At 35.6% G+C, this 17,831-nt stretch overlaps 1 protein-coding gene across 8 annotated transcripts in view; it reads right to left on the bottom strand.

The window, feature by feature from the left end:
- LOC306874886 (unconventional myosin-IXb-like) overlaps positions 1-17,831 on the bottom strand; it is a 46,855-nt gene that overhangs the window by 8,148 nt on the left and 20,876 nt on the right. For 6 of the 8 annotated variants that reach the window (XM_079425182.1, XM_079425184.1, XM_079425186.1 and 3 more), the window contains exons 3-23: positions 15,963-16,057; positions 12,515-12,577; positions 10,786-10,885; positions 10,344-10,444; positions 10,126-10,255; positions 9,038-9,127; positions 8,837-8,953; positions 8,617-8,751; positions 8,395-8,516; positions 8,167-8,308; positions 6,818-7,013; positions 6,469-6,544; positions 4,797-4,910; positions 3,905-3,944; positions 2,684-2,800; positions 2,159-2,239; positions 1,880-1,990; positions 1,670-1,789; positions 1,423-1,572; positions 1,189-1,346; positions 13-1,074 (exon numbers count right to left, since the gene is read on the bottom strand). In XM_079425182.1, coding sequence (XP_079281308.1) covers positions 13-1,074; positions 1,189-1,346; positions 1,423-1,572; positions 1,670-1,789; positions 1,880-1,990; positions 2,159-2,239; positions 2,684-2,800; positions 3,905-3,944; positions 4,797-4,910; positions 6,469-6,544; positions 6,818-7,013; positions 8,167-8,308; positions 8,395-8,516; positions 8,617-8,751; positions 8,837-8,953; positions 9,038-9,127; positions 10,126-10,255; positions 10,344-10,444; positions 10,786-10,885; positions 12,515-12,577; positions 15,963-16,057 — 3,320 coding nt within the window. The remainder of the gene's footprint in view (positions 1-12; positions 1,075-1,188; positions 1,347-1,422; positions 1,573-1,669; positions 1,790-1,879; positions 1,991-2,158; positions 2,240-2,683; positions 2,801-3,904; positions 3,945-4,796; positions 4,911-6,468; positions 6,545-6,817; positions 7,014-8,166; positions 8,309-8,394; positions 8,517-8,616; positions 8,752-8,836; positions 8,954-9,037; positions 9,128-10,125; positions 10,256-10,343; positions 10,445-10,785; positions 10,886-12,514; positions 12,578-15,962; positions 16,058-17,831) is intronic. The other 2 variants (XM_079425188.1, XM_079425189.1) reach the window with 2 other exon arrangements.

Below are 17,831 nucleotides of genomic sequence, written 5' to 3'. Positions count from 1 at the left end.
CATAAACCATACTGGAGAGTTTTGATATTCCTGTCCTCCAGACTGCGGGGTTGCACTATGAGGTTTTCTGGCTGGGTGTTGCTTCTTGATGGTTCTTTTTTCCTGTTGGCCTCTTCTTTGGCAAGAGCAGGTTGAGCAGTGATGGATGGGTCAGTGTAGCCATTTCTTCCAGGCCCAGAAGTAGGGATATCTAAGGGTAAGGTGGAAGGTCGAACAAGTTCAGGTGGAACTTCTTTGGCATCCCTCTTCGTCTTGTCTACTTTCCAAGACACAAAGGTGTACTGATCCAACTCTTTGCTGTCTGAGTGTGCCTTCAGCTTGGCGTCTGCTTTTCCTGGACTCTCCAGGGTTTTGCTCTTGATGGAAGTATCGTCTTTTCCAACCGAAGCTGCCCGCTCACTTTCTCTCTGGTTGTGCTCTAGGCCACGTTGTCTCCTAAGCTCCCGTTTCTCCTGACTTCTGGATGCTGGAAGTTTGGAGAGCGAAGGAGCTCTGTTTTGGCTTTGTCCAGTTGGGATTTCAGGAGATGTGGGATTAGCATGTGTACCTTCTTCTCTGGGATGTGCAGAAGATCCATTTTCCTTTTGCTTCTGGCATTCCTTAACCTCAGGGTGAGGACCAGCCTCCACTTGAGGAACCTTCTCAGAATGATTTTGGTCTTTTGAGAGATCAACTTGAGCCCTGCCCTTACTTTCAATCTCAACATCCACAGGAGCCTTAGGGTGCTCCAGCACTAGAGTCTCCACATCGTCAGACTGCTTGCCTGGTGCCGTTGGTTGCTGTAGTGGCGTCTTCTCCTGCTGCTCTGCAGCCTTCCGCTCAGCCTCTAAAGCAAGCCGAGCTTCCTCTTCTTCTTGCTCTTTCTTTCTTCTAGCTGCTTCCTCTTTCTCTCTGGCACGCCTGGCTGCCTCTTCTTCCTCTCTGATTCGTCTGGCTGCCTCCTCAGCCTCTTTAGCTTGCCTAGCGGCCTCTTCTGCCTCCTTGGCTCGTCGCGCTGCTTCCTCCTCCTCCTCTTTTCTTCTCCGAGCTTCCTCTTCCTCTCTTTTTCTCTTCTCTTCCTTTAGGGAGTAGTACCTAACAAGACCCAATCCAAAACTTGCCAAATCATGCTTAATAAGCCCACAATGTGCATTATGAAAGTAAATACATTTGCTTTTGATTTCTTGTTATTTTGTGTGATGTCTATACCGTTTGCGAGCTGAATGCCCTCTTGCAAATGCCTGTATCTTTGTGACAGATGCTCGTTTTTGTCCATATTCAGCTCTCTGTTTGGAACATCGCCATGCTGACTGGATCAGAACCGCTGCTTGGTAGAACTTCTCTTTGCGGTAGCTGCACCATGAGCGCTGCAAAGTCGATCAAATCAAATATTAGACAAAACGGCAAGAATACTGCCCAAACACAAAACAAATTTTGATATACCTGGATTAAGATGGCCGCCTCTCTCATTCTAATAAACTCCATCCTCTGCATTTTAGCTCTAAACCAATGCTGCAAGAAAATGATTTTGTGCATGACATCCTTGTGAAGGATGTCTTGAAGCTTTTGCCTTTCGAGCTCTTTGAGATACACCTGTAGAAAATGAACAATACCAGAGATAACTATTAAAAAGGCCAAGACTAGAAAAGTTGCCGATTAAACCTTTTGGGGTACTAGGAAAAATGCTGACCTTGGTTTTCCCAATCTGGTAGGTAGTGTGGTCAAAGCCAAGCCTGTGCAATAGAGATGATATGTCCTCCAGGGACGTAGCCTTCTTTGGCAGCAACACACGAAACTGCTCAGTAAACTCCTGTAATACAGAAATGAGCTTTGTTTATTCAGACAGCCAAATTACACACTCAGGTAAAATTTTAGGGTTAGCGGTTCATTAGGTCATTACCTGAAAGGTGTATTTGGCTCCATAACCTGACCGCCTGATGCGCACTGTTTCCAACATGCCTGTGTACCGCAGCTGCTGCACAATGAGTGCTTCATCAAAACACATTTCCTTCTGAACACCAGGGGGGGGAAAAATTAAAATTAGATCTCATATCAAAGATTTTGTGCTTAGATGAACAGCTCAAAACAAGACCAGCAATCTATATGAAAAATAAATAGATTAATGGACTTAAAATCAAGATCAACTTGAATAGGGTGAACAATGACATTTAATTTGCACCTTCTCAGCATTAGAACGGAGGCATCGGATGAAAAATGGTTCTGCCTTCCCCAGAGTTTCCAGAAGCTTACTAAGAGATGTCTACAAGATAGAGAAATATCATAATATTGAGTGGAAGACAAGTAGAAAAACACAAATGATGCCAAACAGTTCCAAAACCTAGTGAGATTTGTTATTCCTTTGTCTACTAGCTATAAAGGCAGCTACACAAACAGCTCTTCTCATGCAGAGCACATGGCACAATACTTTGATTTTAGCATGATGCCAAGCAAAACAGCATGTAACTCTAAATGTAACAGTGCACAGCGAAAAAATATTGGCTCAAATAATATTTTTCTATTATAATATTATATCAATAATTTTAAGCACTAAATGAAATATACTTGAAGAAATATATGAAATTACTGATTATGATGCCTTACAACGCTTCCACTAGGTTCTGGAACATTGCATTTGTTTTTAATCAGAATCACCAAATTGGCATTAACAGCCATGCTAATCTAATTTAGTTTTTTTTTTTTTTACTTGAAACTGGGCACTGATGCTGGGAGGACGTTTCTTCTTGTGCAGATGAAGCAAAGACTTGGTGGTGCGGTCATGGAGGCCCACTATAAACTTCAGCGAGCAAGAGTCCAACAGGTTCTGCCCAAACACACAAAAACAGAAAGTCAGTCTCTCACACAAAGAGACCTTATTTTGCCACATGAATGCCATGGCTACATGACGACATGGAAAATCTCATTCCAGCCTGAGCTGCAGCGGTAGAGTTTCAAAACATTTACCCAGCACCGCACATGTAACGGAAAGTCATAAACAATCGTGGCTAAACTTCACACTTTCACCAATGGTGATGGAAATGTACCAGCTGTGCTGCAAATGCTAACAAGTTAAAGGTGCTGTAAGTGATTCTTTTGAATTTTGTTCAGATTAATAGTGGCTATATGCTTTTATGGTGCAATCCCATGATTACAAACCATGCTGAGATGTCGGCCTGAAACATTAAACAGCCTGCAATTTGCACAGTGTCTAAGCAGTACACAAGAATTATTAATTACTATTAACTATCTTTGAGTTTTTAAAAAGTTTGCAGAGTACGCTATGATTTTCTATTCGCATGCCAAAATTTTTGCAATGGCGGGGTTGTTTTGATCTACTAGCCCAACAATCTTGACCATGCTGATGTTAAAGGGGGAGGTCTAATGCTATTTCATGCATTCTGAGTTCTGATTCGCAAATGTGTTAAATTGTTTGCTCCCGAATCTTTTATAAACAAGGCCCAGTTCGGCGCTGGATTTGCACATCATTTGATATTCAAAGATGGAGCAGTCCCAGCGATAAAAGGTCCCAGTCATGATTCGGAAATGCAGGCGTCAATTAAAACTGCATCAAATTTGCTAGTTGGCAATCAGCCCGCAAATGCATGTGACTCTTTAGCTCCGCCTACGGTGCGCCTCCAGGAACTTGGATGTTTTCCGAGAGAATCGTAAAGCTGTATCTTTCTTCTATAAATCTAATAAAACTAAAGACTCTTCGGATATGTAAAGGATGCAATACTACTCTATTAAAATAAGACTGGGCCAAACTGTGCGTGTTATATCCCCTTTAACATAAGCTGACACCTACCAATACCAGAGGAAATTACAAAAGAAATCTGCAGAATCCACTTGCAGTATCTTGAAAGTCAAACACCTAGACAGAACTCGTTTAAATATGCAGTTAGACCATTTCAGCAAGTGACAGCTTTACCTTGGGAATGAGTTGCTTGGTCTTGGGGTTCTTGTTTTTCCTGTAGGGAGGGAGAAAGAGTAGGGTTGATGGTTTGTTGAGAAGCGAAGGGAGATTACATGTTAGTAGAGTGAGTCATGCGTTGGCTTGTATGACGTGAGCAAACCTAAGCACTTAAGAAGCATTTTACGGAGAAGAACGCACAAGATTTGTTTATGCAATGGTGTAGAAAAAACCAAGTTCACATTCGTTTAACATCCCTATTGAAATCCATGGATTCGCAGTGTTTTCTGGGGTTAAATCTAGCATGTATACACCATAACAGAGATGATGGTTTTGAGGAGATCAGAACATCGTGGGAGGGAGGAATGATGGACATTTTTATTGATGCTCAACTAATCTAAGGCATTCCTACTTTAGAGGACAAGTTTACAATTTAAGTGTATTCGATGTCTGTGATCTACATAAGCAACCATTCTGAAGCTTTCCACAGCTCTTAAAACATTACAGACTCAATGGGTGGGTCTCATAAGTTCATGCAGCATGTTAGCATGTGGATACCATTCCAAGCTCGAGCGCTAATGAAGATTAAACTGCTTTCGGCTCATAAACTCTGCATTCCTCTAATATACACCACTAGGGAGTCATCTAAAAATAATCGGCATACTTGTTAGATGGATATTATGTGTGCAGGGTTAGGGGTGGTTGGGGTTAAACAGTAAATCACAAGGCGAGCCGATAAGTAACGGTGCATATTTGGGAAAGTTTGGGAGTAGGGAACGTTTCAGAACTAAGCTTAGCAAAGAGCCTCAAGCATTGGCTTCGATGCCAACCGAAGATGTCAAGGCATGAAGGGTCAGCAAGGTGGACCCATCCATTCCGAGCCAGAGGGGGGGTCAGCGGTCAAACTCACTGGAGGACGTGGCGCGGGAACCGCAGGCGACCCCAGGATTGCAGCAGCTTACGTGGATCTTCCCCATCTAACTGCAAGTCCTTAATGGAGTTGATGATTTGGGCATGCATGTCCCTGATTCAGCCCGGTGAAAAGGTAGGGGGAGGAGACAGAGGGAGTGAGGTGAGTTAAACGGGGAAGGGAAAGTACAGGAACCCAACACCAATGTTGTTAACCGACATTCGGAAAAGGATACACCCTCCACCACAAAAAGAAATCACGTACAATGAACAAATGCAGGCAAATGTGTTAAATTCTAAAAGGCCCTTAATTTGGTGAACTATTCCTTTAAGCTTCAGTGGTGAATCCATGCTGTTTTTACTCTGGTTTTGACCTGACGGGGTGTTAAAACGGGGGTAGGCACCCCACTCAGCAAAGGCCTGGACTCATGCACTGGTTCACTTACCACTCGGATCAGAACAACAGGAGGTCAAACAGGTGGGATTGGCACTGGGGGCTGGGGACGCACTGCTAATAGTGCGTCAACCAACAAGGAAGTGAACCCGCTTCCCTAATAAAGGACGCTTTATGGTTTCCTTTCCACTTGGGAGTACTTAGAAGTAATAAACCTCAAGGTCCCGACTGGGATTTATGAGTGCATGTTGTGGATTTCTTTGAACAACCAGGTTAAATACAAACTCTGGCTTGCCCTTTGATCACAAAGAAAGAATAGAGCTAGCTTCTGGATTCTGTGAACATCTGAATGTGGTATTTGAGTTTGCTCAAAATACCAGAAACCCAGCCTTCCCGAGCCGCCAAGCTCTCCCTATCTGACCTCAATGTTCTGCTCAAGTCCACTTACTTCTTACTCTCATAACTAGCAAAGATGTCCTCAAAAGCCTCTAGAGGGCGCTCCTCTGAATGATCAAAGGAGAAATCAAGCATAGGAGCATGGCTGTAGAAAATAAACACCACACACACAGTCACTCGAGGGCGAAGGCCACCAGCAGGTGCTGATCTATGACCAGCTTTATTGACCGTACGGGTTAAACTTTACTGAAACTGATCAGAGGTCAGTAACTGAGGGGAAACCCTTGACAAACACCAGAGGAAACGCAAAAGGGACATTGCAGGAACAAGTACATTTATTAACTTGATAATTCCCACACAATATCTGTCAGGAACATGTCCGGGGACATATTTCAGCGCAAAATGAAATGAAGTAGTACTGAAATGTGAGAAAAATAATATAATTTAAATTGCATTTGTTCTCTCTCTTTAATTGATTGTGATTCACATAAAATGATTAATATAGCAGTATTTAAATAAATAAAATGTACATTTTTCATGCATTTGTCTGCTTTTGCAGAAAGAGCTTTAAAGCTTTGTTTCATTTTCTCCATGCAAAAAATATTTTCCTATTTTCTTCTTTGGATTTTGGGATGAAATATGACCTGGACATGTTTTCTTTATCGATTTGGTATTTGCATAAATGGGACTTAGCGCATGAGATTACTGTGAGAATCAGCCTGCAATGTGCCTTTGTAGAGCGAGCATGGTCACATGATCACCTGCCACACAAAGGCAACGAAAGGACAGGAAGAGATCAAGTTCCTCACAATAGTTCCCCCCTCTCTCTCTCTCTCTCCCTCTCTCTTTTTCTAGTCAAGAGCAGCCTGAGTCCAAAGCTTACCGGTACATCCTCTCAACGGGCATGTTGGATCTCTGCAGCTCTCCTAGAGGAACTCTGGAGTTTGGTCTGACCACACCTGTATGTCCAAACACACAAACACAAACATCATTGACGGCGTGATTTCAACATCCCGGGCGACACCCCACCCAAGATGTCTCGCAAACAATCTTACTTGCTTATTTTTATTATCCCTTCTTAGCCTAACCATTCTGAAATCCTACTAAATACGAGTATTTGCGTCACTGGGCAGCTTTCTCACATGCAGGCTATAAATAACACCTTCTTAGACCATGGAAATCTAAAGTTTTGGGCTAATCTGGAAACTAATGCATAATGCTGCATGGGTTACCTGCAGTCTTGGCTGCCCAGCGGCGCCCGGCCTCGTTGAAGGCGGCCAAAGCGCGGATGGTGGCGCGGAGGATTCCCCACCGGAACATCGCCACCGGGTCCATCCCGATCAGCTGCCGGATGTAAAATCGGTCACTGCTCCGCAAGAGAGCCACGATATCTGGACGCATGTGATCCGTGTTCTTCTCACGGAAATCCTGTTATGCAGAAAGTGGATATTAGCCAGTCATTGTACAAAAATTTTTTTTTAAATGCATTTAAATAATAAATAGTAATCTATTAAATAATAATAATAATGCTTATTTTTAATTGATATATTTATAAAGAATCATTTTTATTTTTGCAACCTTTAATAATTTTTACTGTGCGTCATTAAAGGCATTTTATAAATATCATCAACATGTTATTTTCATTATTTGGCCTCACAAAATAAAATAAATAAAAATATATCAAATATTAAATAATATTAATATTTATAAATGCATTATTTTTATTATAACTTTAATTTTTAAATAATTGTACATTGTATCATTAAAAGCATACTGTAAACATCAACAACATTTTATTTTTAAAATAATAAATTTGTTATTTTAAATAAAAAATATTTTTTTTTAAATAAAAAAAACAAAAAAACAAACACAAATAAAATAATACATTAAATATTAACATATACATTTTTTTTTTCATTTCTATTTTCATTTCTGTGTGTAAAGGCAGTTTGTAAATAATAACTAAAGTAATAAAATAAAATCGATTACTTTTTATTATACCTTTAAAATACTCATTTTACTGTGTGTCATTAAAGGAATTTTGTCATCAAAATCAACCATTTTTATTTTCATTATTTGGCCTGACCTAAATAAATAAACCAATAAATATTAATGTATAAAATAGTAACATATAATTTTTTTCTTAATTTGTTATAACTTTAAGATGCTAATTTACTTTGTTTAATTAACAAATTTGTAAACATCAACATTTTTTTAAATTTAATTTTCATTATTTGGCCTGACCTACCTACCTAACTAACAAAATGAGTTATTTTTAATATAACTTTAAACAATTAATACTTTTCTATGTGCTATTACAGTCGTTTTGTAAACAATTTATTTGTATTATTTTGCCTAGCCCCCCCCCCCCCCCAAAAAAAAAAAAAATATATAAAATAAATATTAAAATATTATAAATGAAAAAATTTAAATAATGATTATTTAATGAATTTCCCTGTGTGTCAGACACGTTTTATTAAAATAAAATTGCAAATTGTATTTTCAATTTAATTGTCTATTTCGGCTTAAAAAATAATTAAATATTTAATTATTTTAATTCTTATACTCCCGTTGCTTTTACCTTAATCTGGTATTTGACTTTCCCAGCAAAATGGAGGATGACGAAAGCTGGCTCCAACACTGGAGTCGACACAAAGTAATAATTCTGTTGGTGCTGCTGTTTGAACTTGGCCAGCAAGGTTTTATCAGTGGCGTGAGGAAAGCTACGAAAAAAAAAAAAATTATATTAAATCACAAAAATGGGTGCTAATTGTCGTTCAGAGAGCAATGAACCAATGAATGGTCTTACTTGCTCTCCTCATCAAGTAAATATAGGAGTCCAGTGGGCTTCTTGCTGATGAGGTGAATACAGCCGACGTTATCGGTGTAGTCGATGTTGTGCCAGGTGATGCCCTCGGCCTGATACTCCTCCTGCAAGCGGACAAAACACACATTGTAATCAAATCGCCACTAAAAATAAGAGTTGATGAAGACTTTTGGAGGTTGCGCCCATGGAAACCAGCCCACTAACCTGTTCAAGTTTAAAGATGTGCTGGTTGAAATAATACTGAAGCTGCTCGTTGGCGTAGTTGATGCAGAATTGTTCAAAGCTGTTGGTCTCAAAGTCTTCGAAGCCAAAGATATCAAGCACACCAATAGATAAACACTGAAATAATGGAGAAACGACATGATTATGGGACTTTGAATATCTTTAATGCAGATTATGATCGTTGTGGTTTCATTTGTCGTACCGAAACGGACTCCTCCATGTCTTTCTTATTCAGCAGCGCGTGATTGATCCGCAGGACGATCCAGTCGAACAGGGCGCTGTACAGTGACTTGGCCATGGAGTCTCGAGCGGTGATCGCCTGCACAAACGACACTCGTTTAGCTACAGAACACCTGGACGCTCTGCTAAAAGCAGCGTATGAAAGCGGACGGCTCTAGCGCACCTCGCTGTGGCTGTAGGGCAGAATCAGCTTGTCGTTTACGGTCACCGTTTTCCTCTTGGTAAGAGCCTCCACCAACAGCTCCTCCTTAACCTGGATGAAAACAGCACAACACTTGTGAAATGACATCCAAAATATCCAACAAACTAGAGCATGAAAACCATTCGCAAAAGCATGAACTCATGTGATCGACTAAAGAAAAAAAAAAATATGAAGGAAAATCTGGTTTTCCCCATTCAATAGGTCAACACAATAATATTAACAATAAAGTATATTATTATTAATTAAAATTAATATTAAAATTTTTATATTGTACAATTTAAATAAAAATACATATATATTAGTAGTACAATAATACTATTTTACAATAAAATAAAAAAAAACTAATAACAGCAATAATGTAACATGACACCATATATAAAATTATATATTGTTTAATAATTAATAATTTAAGAATTTAAATATATAAAATATTTATAAAATAAATATTTTTATATATTTTATTTAAATTATTAAAATTAAATTGAAGAGATATAATACTGTTGCAATAATAGTATTAAACTGTAAAATAAATATTCAAGAATTATAATAATATTATAAATAAAACAATATAGATAAAATATATAAAATAACATACAAATGCATTCATTCAATAATAATAGTAATAATAATAATAATTATTATTATTATTATTATTATTATTTTATAAAAATGACAATAACTGACATTATTATTATTATTAAAATAATGAAGAATATTTTATTTTATAAATATTTTAAAGTTAAAAAATGTAAAGCAATACAGAAATATGACTGCAGGAGTAACTCAAATATTTCCAAAACGTATTTAATAATAGTAGCAATTACAACATCAACAACAACAACAACAATAATAATAATAATATAATGAAAACAATAGTAAAACTACAAATACTGAACTTATTTTGGCAGATTTCATTAATTAGCAAATTTGAAATGCAATTGAAAACATAGCAATATTTTTCTTCATATTCCCGTGGGTCAAACTTCAGGTCAGAAAATACAGAAATCTGCAGAAATACGCAAAAATCGCATCCCTAATAGCAAGTTTACCTTTAGCAGGTCTGAGAGTGTGGAAAGCACCTCCGGCGGCCCCACGTCCAGACCTTCCTCTCTGCCGGACGACTTCTGACTGTACGTCACGTTACCCAGATACAAGATGGCCGACAGGACGGAGAATATCCTACGAAGAACACAACCCAAAACGTCTCAGATACTTCATTTCCTTCTTCAACCAGTCTGAAGACATCTGGGGTAACAGTTTGACTCACTGTCTCTTGGTGGCCGGCAGGAAGCCGACCATCTCCATCGCCTGCTGCAGTCGCTCAAAGTCGTGCCGAAGATCGTCCGCATCTTCTATCGTAAAGTTCTGCTGCAACGAAAACCAAAAACCGTTGCAATTTCTATGCAGTTTTCATGCATAAGCTATGCTATGATCAGTAAACACTAGGGATTAGAGCCACAATTCTGACCTATATATGCATTTAAAATGTAACACATTTAGTACACCAATTTTAAATATGAAAATTCGGAAAAAGTGGTTTGAATTAATGATTTCACTCGTGTCATTACTGGATGAATCAGCATTTTTGAATGAATCTATTGAATGAATGATTCAATGACACATAAATTTAACAGTCACCTGTCGCCACCTAGTGGCGAAACAATCCAATCGACACAAATGTTATTCTCATATTATATGAGAGCGTTCACCTGTTTGAGGTAGAAGTATTCTTCTGGCTGAAGGAGTCTGAATTCGCGTCGCTCGTCCTCCGACGCACCCACCAGCAGATAGTAAAACACGTGGTAGTTCCTGTGTGAGGAGGAAAAACAACGATTTTTTGACGGTAGTTCCACAAGCTACACGTTACCCATGATTTAAAGTAAACAACAGTCAAGCTACCGCTTTGAGAAACTGGTTAAATACACTTCACATTGCTAATAAAACGCAGCTATGAATACGTTTGTTTTTGGACCGATTCATTTACATGAATCATTTGAACGAATCAGTTCATTCAAAAAGCCTGGTACAATTTATGTTGATATAAATGTATATATATAAAAAAATCCTTCAAAATGTATTTATTTATATAGTAAATTTTGATATTTATATATTAATTTTGAAGGTGGTGATATCTTGTTTTTGGACCAAATCATTTACATAGACTATCTGAATGAATCAATTCACTCTGAATCACAACAGTATTTATGCATGTTCATTTATAATAAAATATATTAATTGAAATACATTTTCCCCTGAACTTTTAAACTTTATTTTCATTCTTATTTAAATGTATTCATATATTAAACGCGTTTAATTATGTGTTCAGTTTAAAAGATGCGATTTCTTGTTTGTTCGTGAACCATTCAAATGAATCAATTCTTTTATAAATGTTGGTCCTATTTATTTACGGTGGTTTAAATTAAAATATTAATTGCAATACAGGTTTTTAAAAGGTATTTATGTAAATTTATTTCCATAAATATACATCAATAGGAGGTAAAGTCTTGTTTTTGGAACAATTAATTTACATGAACCATTTAAATGATTCATTTACATGAACTAGTTGAACAAATCAGTTAGCTAATTCATAATACTATTTATTCATGCAGATTTAAACTAAAATAGCCTCCTTATATATATAATATTTATACATTGAATTGATCCAAAATAAGGCACTTTCAAATTCATTTACATGAACCATCTGAATGATTCAGTTGATTCATTTATAACAGTACTACTTAATTATGCTTATTTAAATTAAAATACTCATTGCAATAGTTTTTTTTTCTCCAACCAAAGATTAATTTATTTAAACATTTATATATTCCATTCATTTATTCATATATTAGCCTCATTTGAAGGTGTTTCTGGGCCAAATCATTTGCATGAGCCATTTAAATGAATCACTTCATTCATAAATGATGCTACTATTTGATTCTGCTCATTTAAATGAAAATACTCCGTCTAATACAGTCTTTTTTATTCATTTAAAATGATGTCGATTTACTTGCACGTTAAATTTGAAGGTGGTGATATCTTGTTTTTGAATCAATTAATTTACACGAACCACTGAATGAATCAATTCACTCATAACTCATAGGATTTCCTCAATTCAAATCATTTGAATGAATCACTTCACTAGGGTAAATCACAAAAGCAGACGCTACTAAATTAATCAAAGCTATTTTACAGTGTTTTGAAGACAGGAGCGCAGTCACGGTATTGAAAAGCTTCGCTCGGTTAGCAGCGGCTCTATTTTTAGTCAGCGCTGTTTTTCAGGTTTTGCAGGCTGATGATCTGCAGCAGTCGTGGTGAGATGATCCGAGCTGATAATAATGAGGTTAATGCTGCAGAAAGAGCAATGGGCCGTCATATACTGTGGGAAACATCAAACCAGCCTGGTTTTCGTTGCAAAGCCGCAACGTTTGACAGTCGTACCTCTCGTTCTTCTCTCTGGACACCAGACGGGACTTTTCCAGCAGATATTTCTCAACCACGGCCCTGAAACACAACGACAAACCTCAGTCCCTGACACAACGAGGCGCTTTTCAGATGTCCTGAACAAACCCCTCAGTAGAGCGCAACAGCAGCCATTCACTCTCTGAACCAGATCTGCGATGGAGCACAATATCACAACCTTTCTGATGTTTACATACTTCGTAATATAAACAACATTTATTCATTTGTTAGCTGGGGATAATTTCATGACAATTATACACATTTTCATCTTATATAGTCATTACTGTGAAACTGTGATCGTGTATAGTAATGTACTTTTTAAATAATAATAACAATATTATGACTATTTCTTGTACTATTAAATGTGTTGATATAAATGAAAATGTAATATTTCAAAACACAAAATATTATTTGTAGTCTGTTTTTTTCTCCTAAAAAAAAAAGGTATACTACATTATTTACATATTAAAAGTATGCATGTATTTATTAACATCTACATTTATTTATACATTACATTATTGATTTAATAAATGTTTATACATCATGGTAGTATTAATGCTGATTTAAAATATTCATTGTATTACAGACTTTCTCCACTTTATTAATAACATGCATTAATCTTTACATTTTTTCCTTATTCTTAGTTATTTAATTCAAGTATTTATATATTGAAATGATTTATTATCAGTTATTTATTAGAAGTCGGTGTCCGAGTGTGTATCTGTTGACTTGCTGAGCGTCACTGAATTGAACTGAGCTGAACTCGAGCGGGCCGGAGGACAATAGAGGGACTGAGAGCATCCGGACGGCTTTATTGAGTCTTGGCTCTATCACACTCTCATGGCCTTTGTTTAGAGGAACACAAGTACAGTGCCAGCACACAGCATTGTGGGTAAATGACACCAGTGTTTGGTCAAGAAACGTCCATGTAACAATCCAAACATCAAGGAAATTTGCTTATTTTTAGTACCATTATATGCGTCTATATATACACACACACACATATATATACACATACAGGGACTGAAATTAACTTTTTCACTCAGCAGCCAATTTGGCTACTAAATTTTTAAGTTACCGGCCATTCATAACCTCTACTAGCCCAAAAAAAAAAAAAAAAACTTTTATCGATAAAGATAATTAGACGATATTTTGCTGAGTGTGCTATTGCGCTGGTATCTTAAGGAATCAAACTGAATTTGTTCTTCATATTCTGTGTGCTCTGTTCACAGCAGTGATAGAAATTAATATTTTCCAATAAGTTTAAATTGATTTTAACCTTTTATGGGCATTTTTACCTTTATAAAGCCATTTTTCCTAAAAGTATGCATCATCTTTTGAGTCAAATTCTTACATTTAATCAGCCAATTATAATAATAATACATTTAGGTTGTTACTAAACAAAAGAAATCAGTATCAATAAAATGTATCTTTGCAGAAGTTGCATCTGAAGTGGCATTTAGATGTATTTACAATGGAATGCTTTAACCTGCAGTTAGAAATGCATAAATAATGTTTTGATATTTTAAACATGAAATGTTGAAAACTGATATATGAAATTATTAAACAAAATGAAAAGATACTTTAAATGTGAAAATAAAACCGCCAGCAGGCGTCATCAAGTCACTGTTAATAAGTGAGTCATTGCGACTGAACCGAATCGTTTAAACGGTTGATTCATTCAGGAACGAAGCACCATCATGTTGCTCAGAGACGCAAAACAGTGCTGTGGCTGCGTTTGGAATATTTTTTGTTGTCGAAACGGTGCAAAAGCAGGAAATATGGTGTCTAAGACGTAAGTCTCTTGATATTAACTTGTTTATTGAACTGTTGAATAAAATCAATATCATATTTGTGACCATGCTGATTTTTTAAGAAAAAACGGCACTCTTCGTGTGATATTGACTATATGAACTGATATAATATATACATTTTCTGCCCCCTTATCTTGAATTGTGATCATTCTTAATGCATATTAATAGACTGAATATGCAGTGAAAGAACACGCTCTAGTTCGTCTAACCAGACTTCATCACATCGTCTATGCGTGCTCTCTGAGGGTGTTTTGTTTGGTTTTTGCAATATACTCGATAATGTCATGTCTCATGAGTTCAGTATTTGCTCTAAACCTGAGCAGATTTGGCTTACATGAACTTCCCCAAGAAATTAATGACTGAACATAACTTATGAAAAGTAACCCGCCAAATTGTCTAGTGATTTGACCCAATACTTTTGGCAATATATCGTCTAATATTTATATCTATATATCTCTATCTCTATCTATCTATATCTATGTTATTTATTAATTTATTTTAATATGAAATTTATGTATTTTTTTAGATTTATTTTATTTCATGTATTTATTAAATTTATTTATTCAGAAATTACATTTATTCACATTAACACTTCTTTATTCATTACTTTTATTTACATTAACATTTATGAACTGGCATTGTCATTTATTACACAAAAAATATATATTTTATTTTAATGTATTTAAATAATATAAGCTTTCGTACTTTGCGGAAGTAAATATTTATGCAGATTTAAATCAATACTTTTTCTTAATATATTTATTTATATATTATATTATATGTAATCATTTACATGCATTTATATATTAAAAATGTATCCATTAATCTTTAGATTTATTCATTCATTACATCATTAATTTATTCTATATATGAATTAAATGCATTTATTTAGATATGACTTTTCTTTAGTTATTAAATGTTTTAATTCATCATGGTACCATTTATGCTGATTTGGGAAATTATTTGAACCCCCTAATAAAAATATATTTTTTTCCATTTATTTAAATGTATTTTTACATTACATTTATGCATTTAATATTCGTGTTTACACTTACTTATTATATACATTAATTTATTACATTTAATCAATATATTTATATATTAAATGTGTTTATATGTATTATTTAGCTAGTTATGAAATTCACCTATTTACTTATAAACATCCAAATTTATTTATTTATGTAATTGTTAGTCAATCATTCAGTGATTTATTACTTCATTATCTGAAAAGGTTTAAATGAAATTCACAGACTTTTTCTTTTTACTGCGCAACTTTGTTCAGTTTTAGATTTTAAGGGCCAGACGCGCCTGGGAATTGGTTCACTCACACCTCAAGTAAACATTAAACCTCTCATGTGAATGGAAAGCAGCCAAAAAGGGTGTCTACAAGCAGATAAAAACAGAAAACAGGACAGATGGCGGTTCAGATGACATGTGAAATACGCCAGAGTGAACAATTAACCACAGAAACAGATCTCAGATAAGAGGCGGCAGCTCTTCTGAGGAGGAAGTGTGTCGATGTGGAGGAGGAAGCGGCTCGTGTGACGTCAGGCGGCAGGGTGTGTGTGTGTGTGTGTGTGTGTGTGAGAGAGAGAGAGACAGCAGACACTCACCCGCGCACCACGCCGCTCTCCAGGTAATTGACCTGGATGAACTTCCCAAAGCGGCTGGAGTTGTTGTTGTGGGCCGTCTTTGCGTTGCCAAAGGCCTGCGAGAGAAAAAACAAAAACAAAACAGGATGACTTAGTAAAATGAGATTTTGTAAAAAGGCAAAAACAATTTTTTTTTTTAAAGCAAGATATGCACATGTGCATTGTTTTTCATGTGTGCAAACAAAATATCCATTGAAATAATCTTCACATTTTTTAAAAAGAAAAATCTTAAAATGTATTTATAGGTTTCAAATTGTGCACTTAATCCAAAACATAATAAAAAGTCTATTAGTATTAGACTATTAATAATTAAAACATTAATAATATTATTATTATTTTAATCACTTAATTATCATAAATTATTCATATGACTGTAATTCACGTATTATTGTAATAAATATGGCATAACTACAACAATAATAATAACTATTTTAATTGATTATTACAATCATTTATTAGTAATAATAATAAATAGAAACAAACAAATAGCTAAACAATAACAAAAAACTAAAATATAATCATAGCTAAGCCATAATGCACTATTTAATTCAAAAGGTAAATGTAACATTATTATTAATTATTCATAATCATTGTTCTGTAAATAATTATCTTTATTACTAACTGTTAGCAACAAAAACAAATAAAATAAACAGCGAGAAAATAAAGTACCTAATTGAAAACCTGATAAATATATTTTATTATCTTTATGTAAATATCTATATAAATAAATATCTTATTACTAATTATTAATCATAAAAATAGAATACAAACAGAATAAAAAAACAGAAACAGATAACAATAATAAACTGAAATAATAAACTTCAAAACATACAAATATTTTATTAAAAACGTATTCTGATTATTATAATCATAGTTTTGATAACTCAACTTCACAATTAATAAAATGCAGTGCATGATAATTAAACAAATAAAAATGTAAATAATATTACTACTAATTGTTAAATCTTTACTTTGATCATTTAAAAAAAAATAAAAAATGAATAAAAATTAGAATGAATAAATATATATATATATATATATATATATATATATATATATATATATATATATATATATATATATATATATATATATATATATATATATATATATATATATATATATATATATATATATATAATTCCATTTATTTAATTTTATTCATTCTAAATGTTTCAATAAATGGACAAATAAACTTAAAACACAAAATCAAAAACCTCGTATATTTAAATGCTTTATAAAAGATAATTGAAGAGACGATGCTATAAATCAGATGAAATCACATTCAAGCAGATTCAGATGCAAATAACTGCAGAGGCTCCTCGTCCGACTGCAATAAAACAAACACTGCTCTGTATTTGAGTGAATCTGCCTGAACGTGTGGGACCATAGTTTTATGCTGTGACTTGTGAAGAGCAGTTTGATGTTATCGCTGCATCATCTCCTCCTCCATCGGTTCACACCTCCAGCGTGGGGCGGCCCATCTGCGCTGGAACTGGTGTGTTTTAGCGCCACGGGCGAATGCCAGCCTCTGGCCCCGGCCCTCAATGCACCACAGTGTTCGCCGGACTCGGCCACAAAGGCCCTGCCGCGGGGAAAGTGGCTCTGCATGCTAAAGAGGAAGCTTTGTGCCAGACAGCAGTGGAAAAACGGCCCGCTCCAGAAGGGCCGGGGGGAAGGGCGTTAACCTAATTAAGATTCCCCGCGCTCGACCTTTGACCCGCTTCCAAAGCGCATGGCTAAATATTGGGGAAAGCTGGAGCGGATACTGTAACCGATCAGGACTGCTGAGCTTAAAGAGACAGTTCACCCAAAAACGATGATTTCACT

This window comes from Barbus barbus (assembly GCF_936440315.1).
Source record: "Barbus barbus genome assembly, chromosome: 9".
NCBI lineage: Eukaryota > Metazoa > Chordata > Actinopteri > Cypriniformes > Cyprinidae > Barbus > Barbus barbus.
Note: the sequence above shows the minus strand (reverse complement) of the source record. Positions and strands in the feature narration are given on the sequence as shown.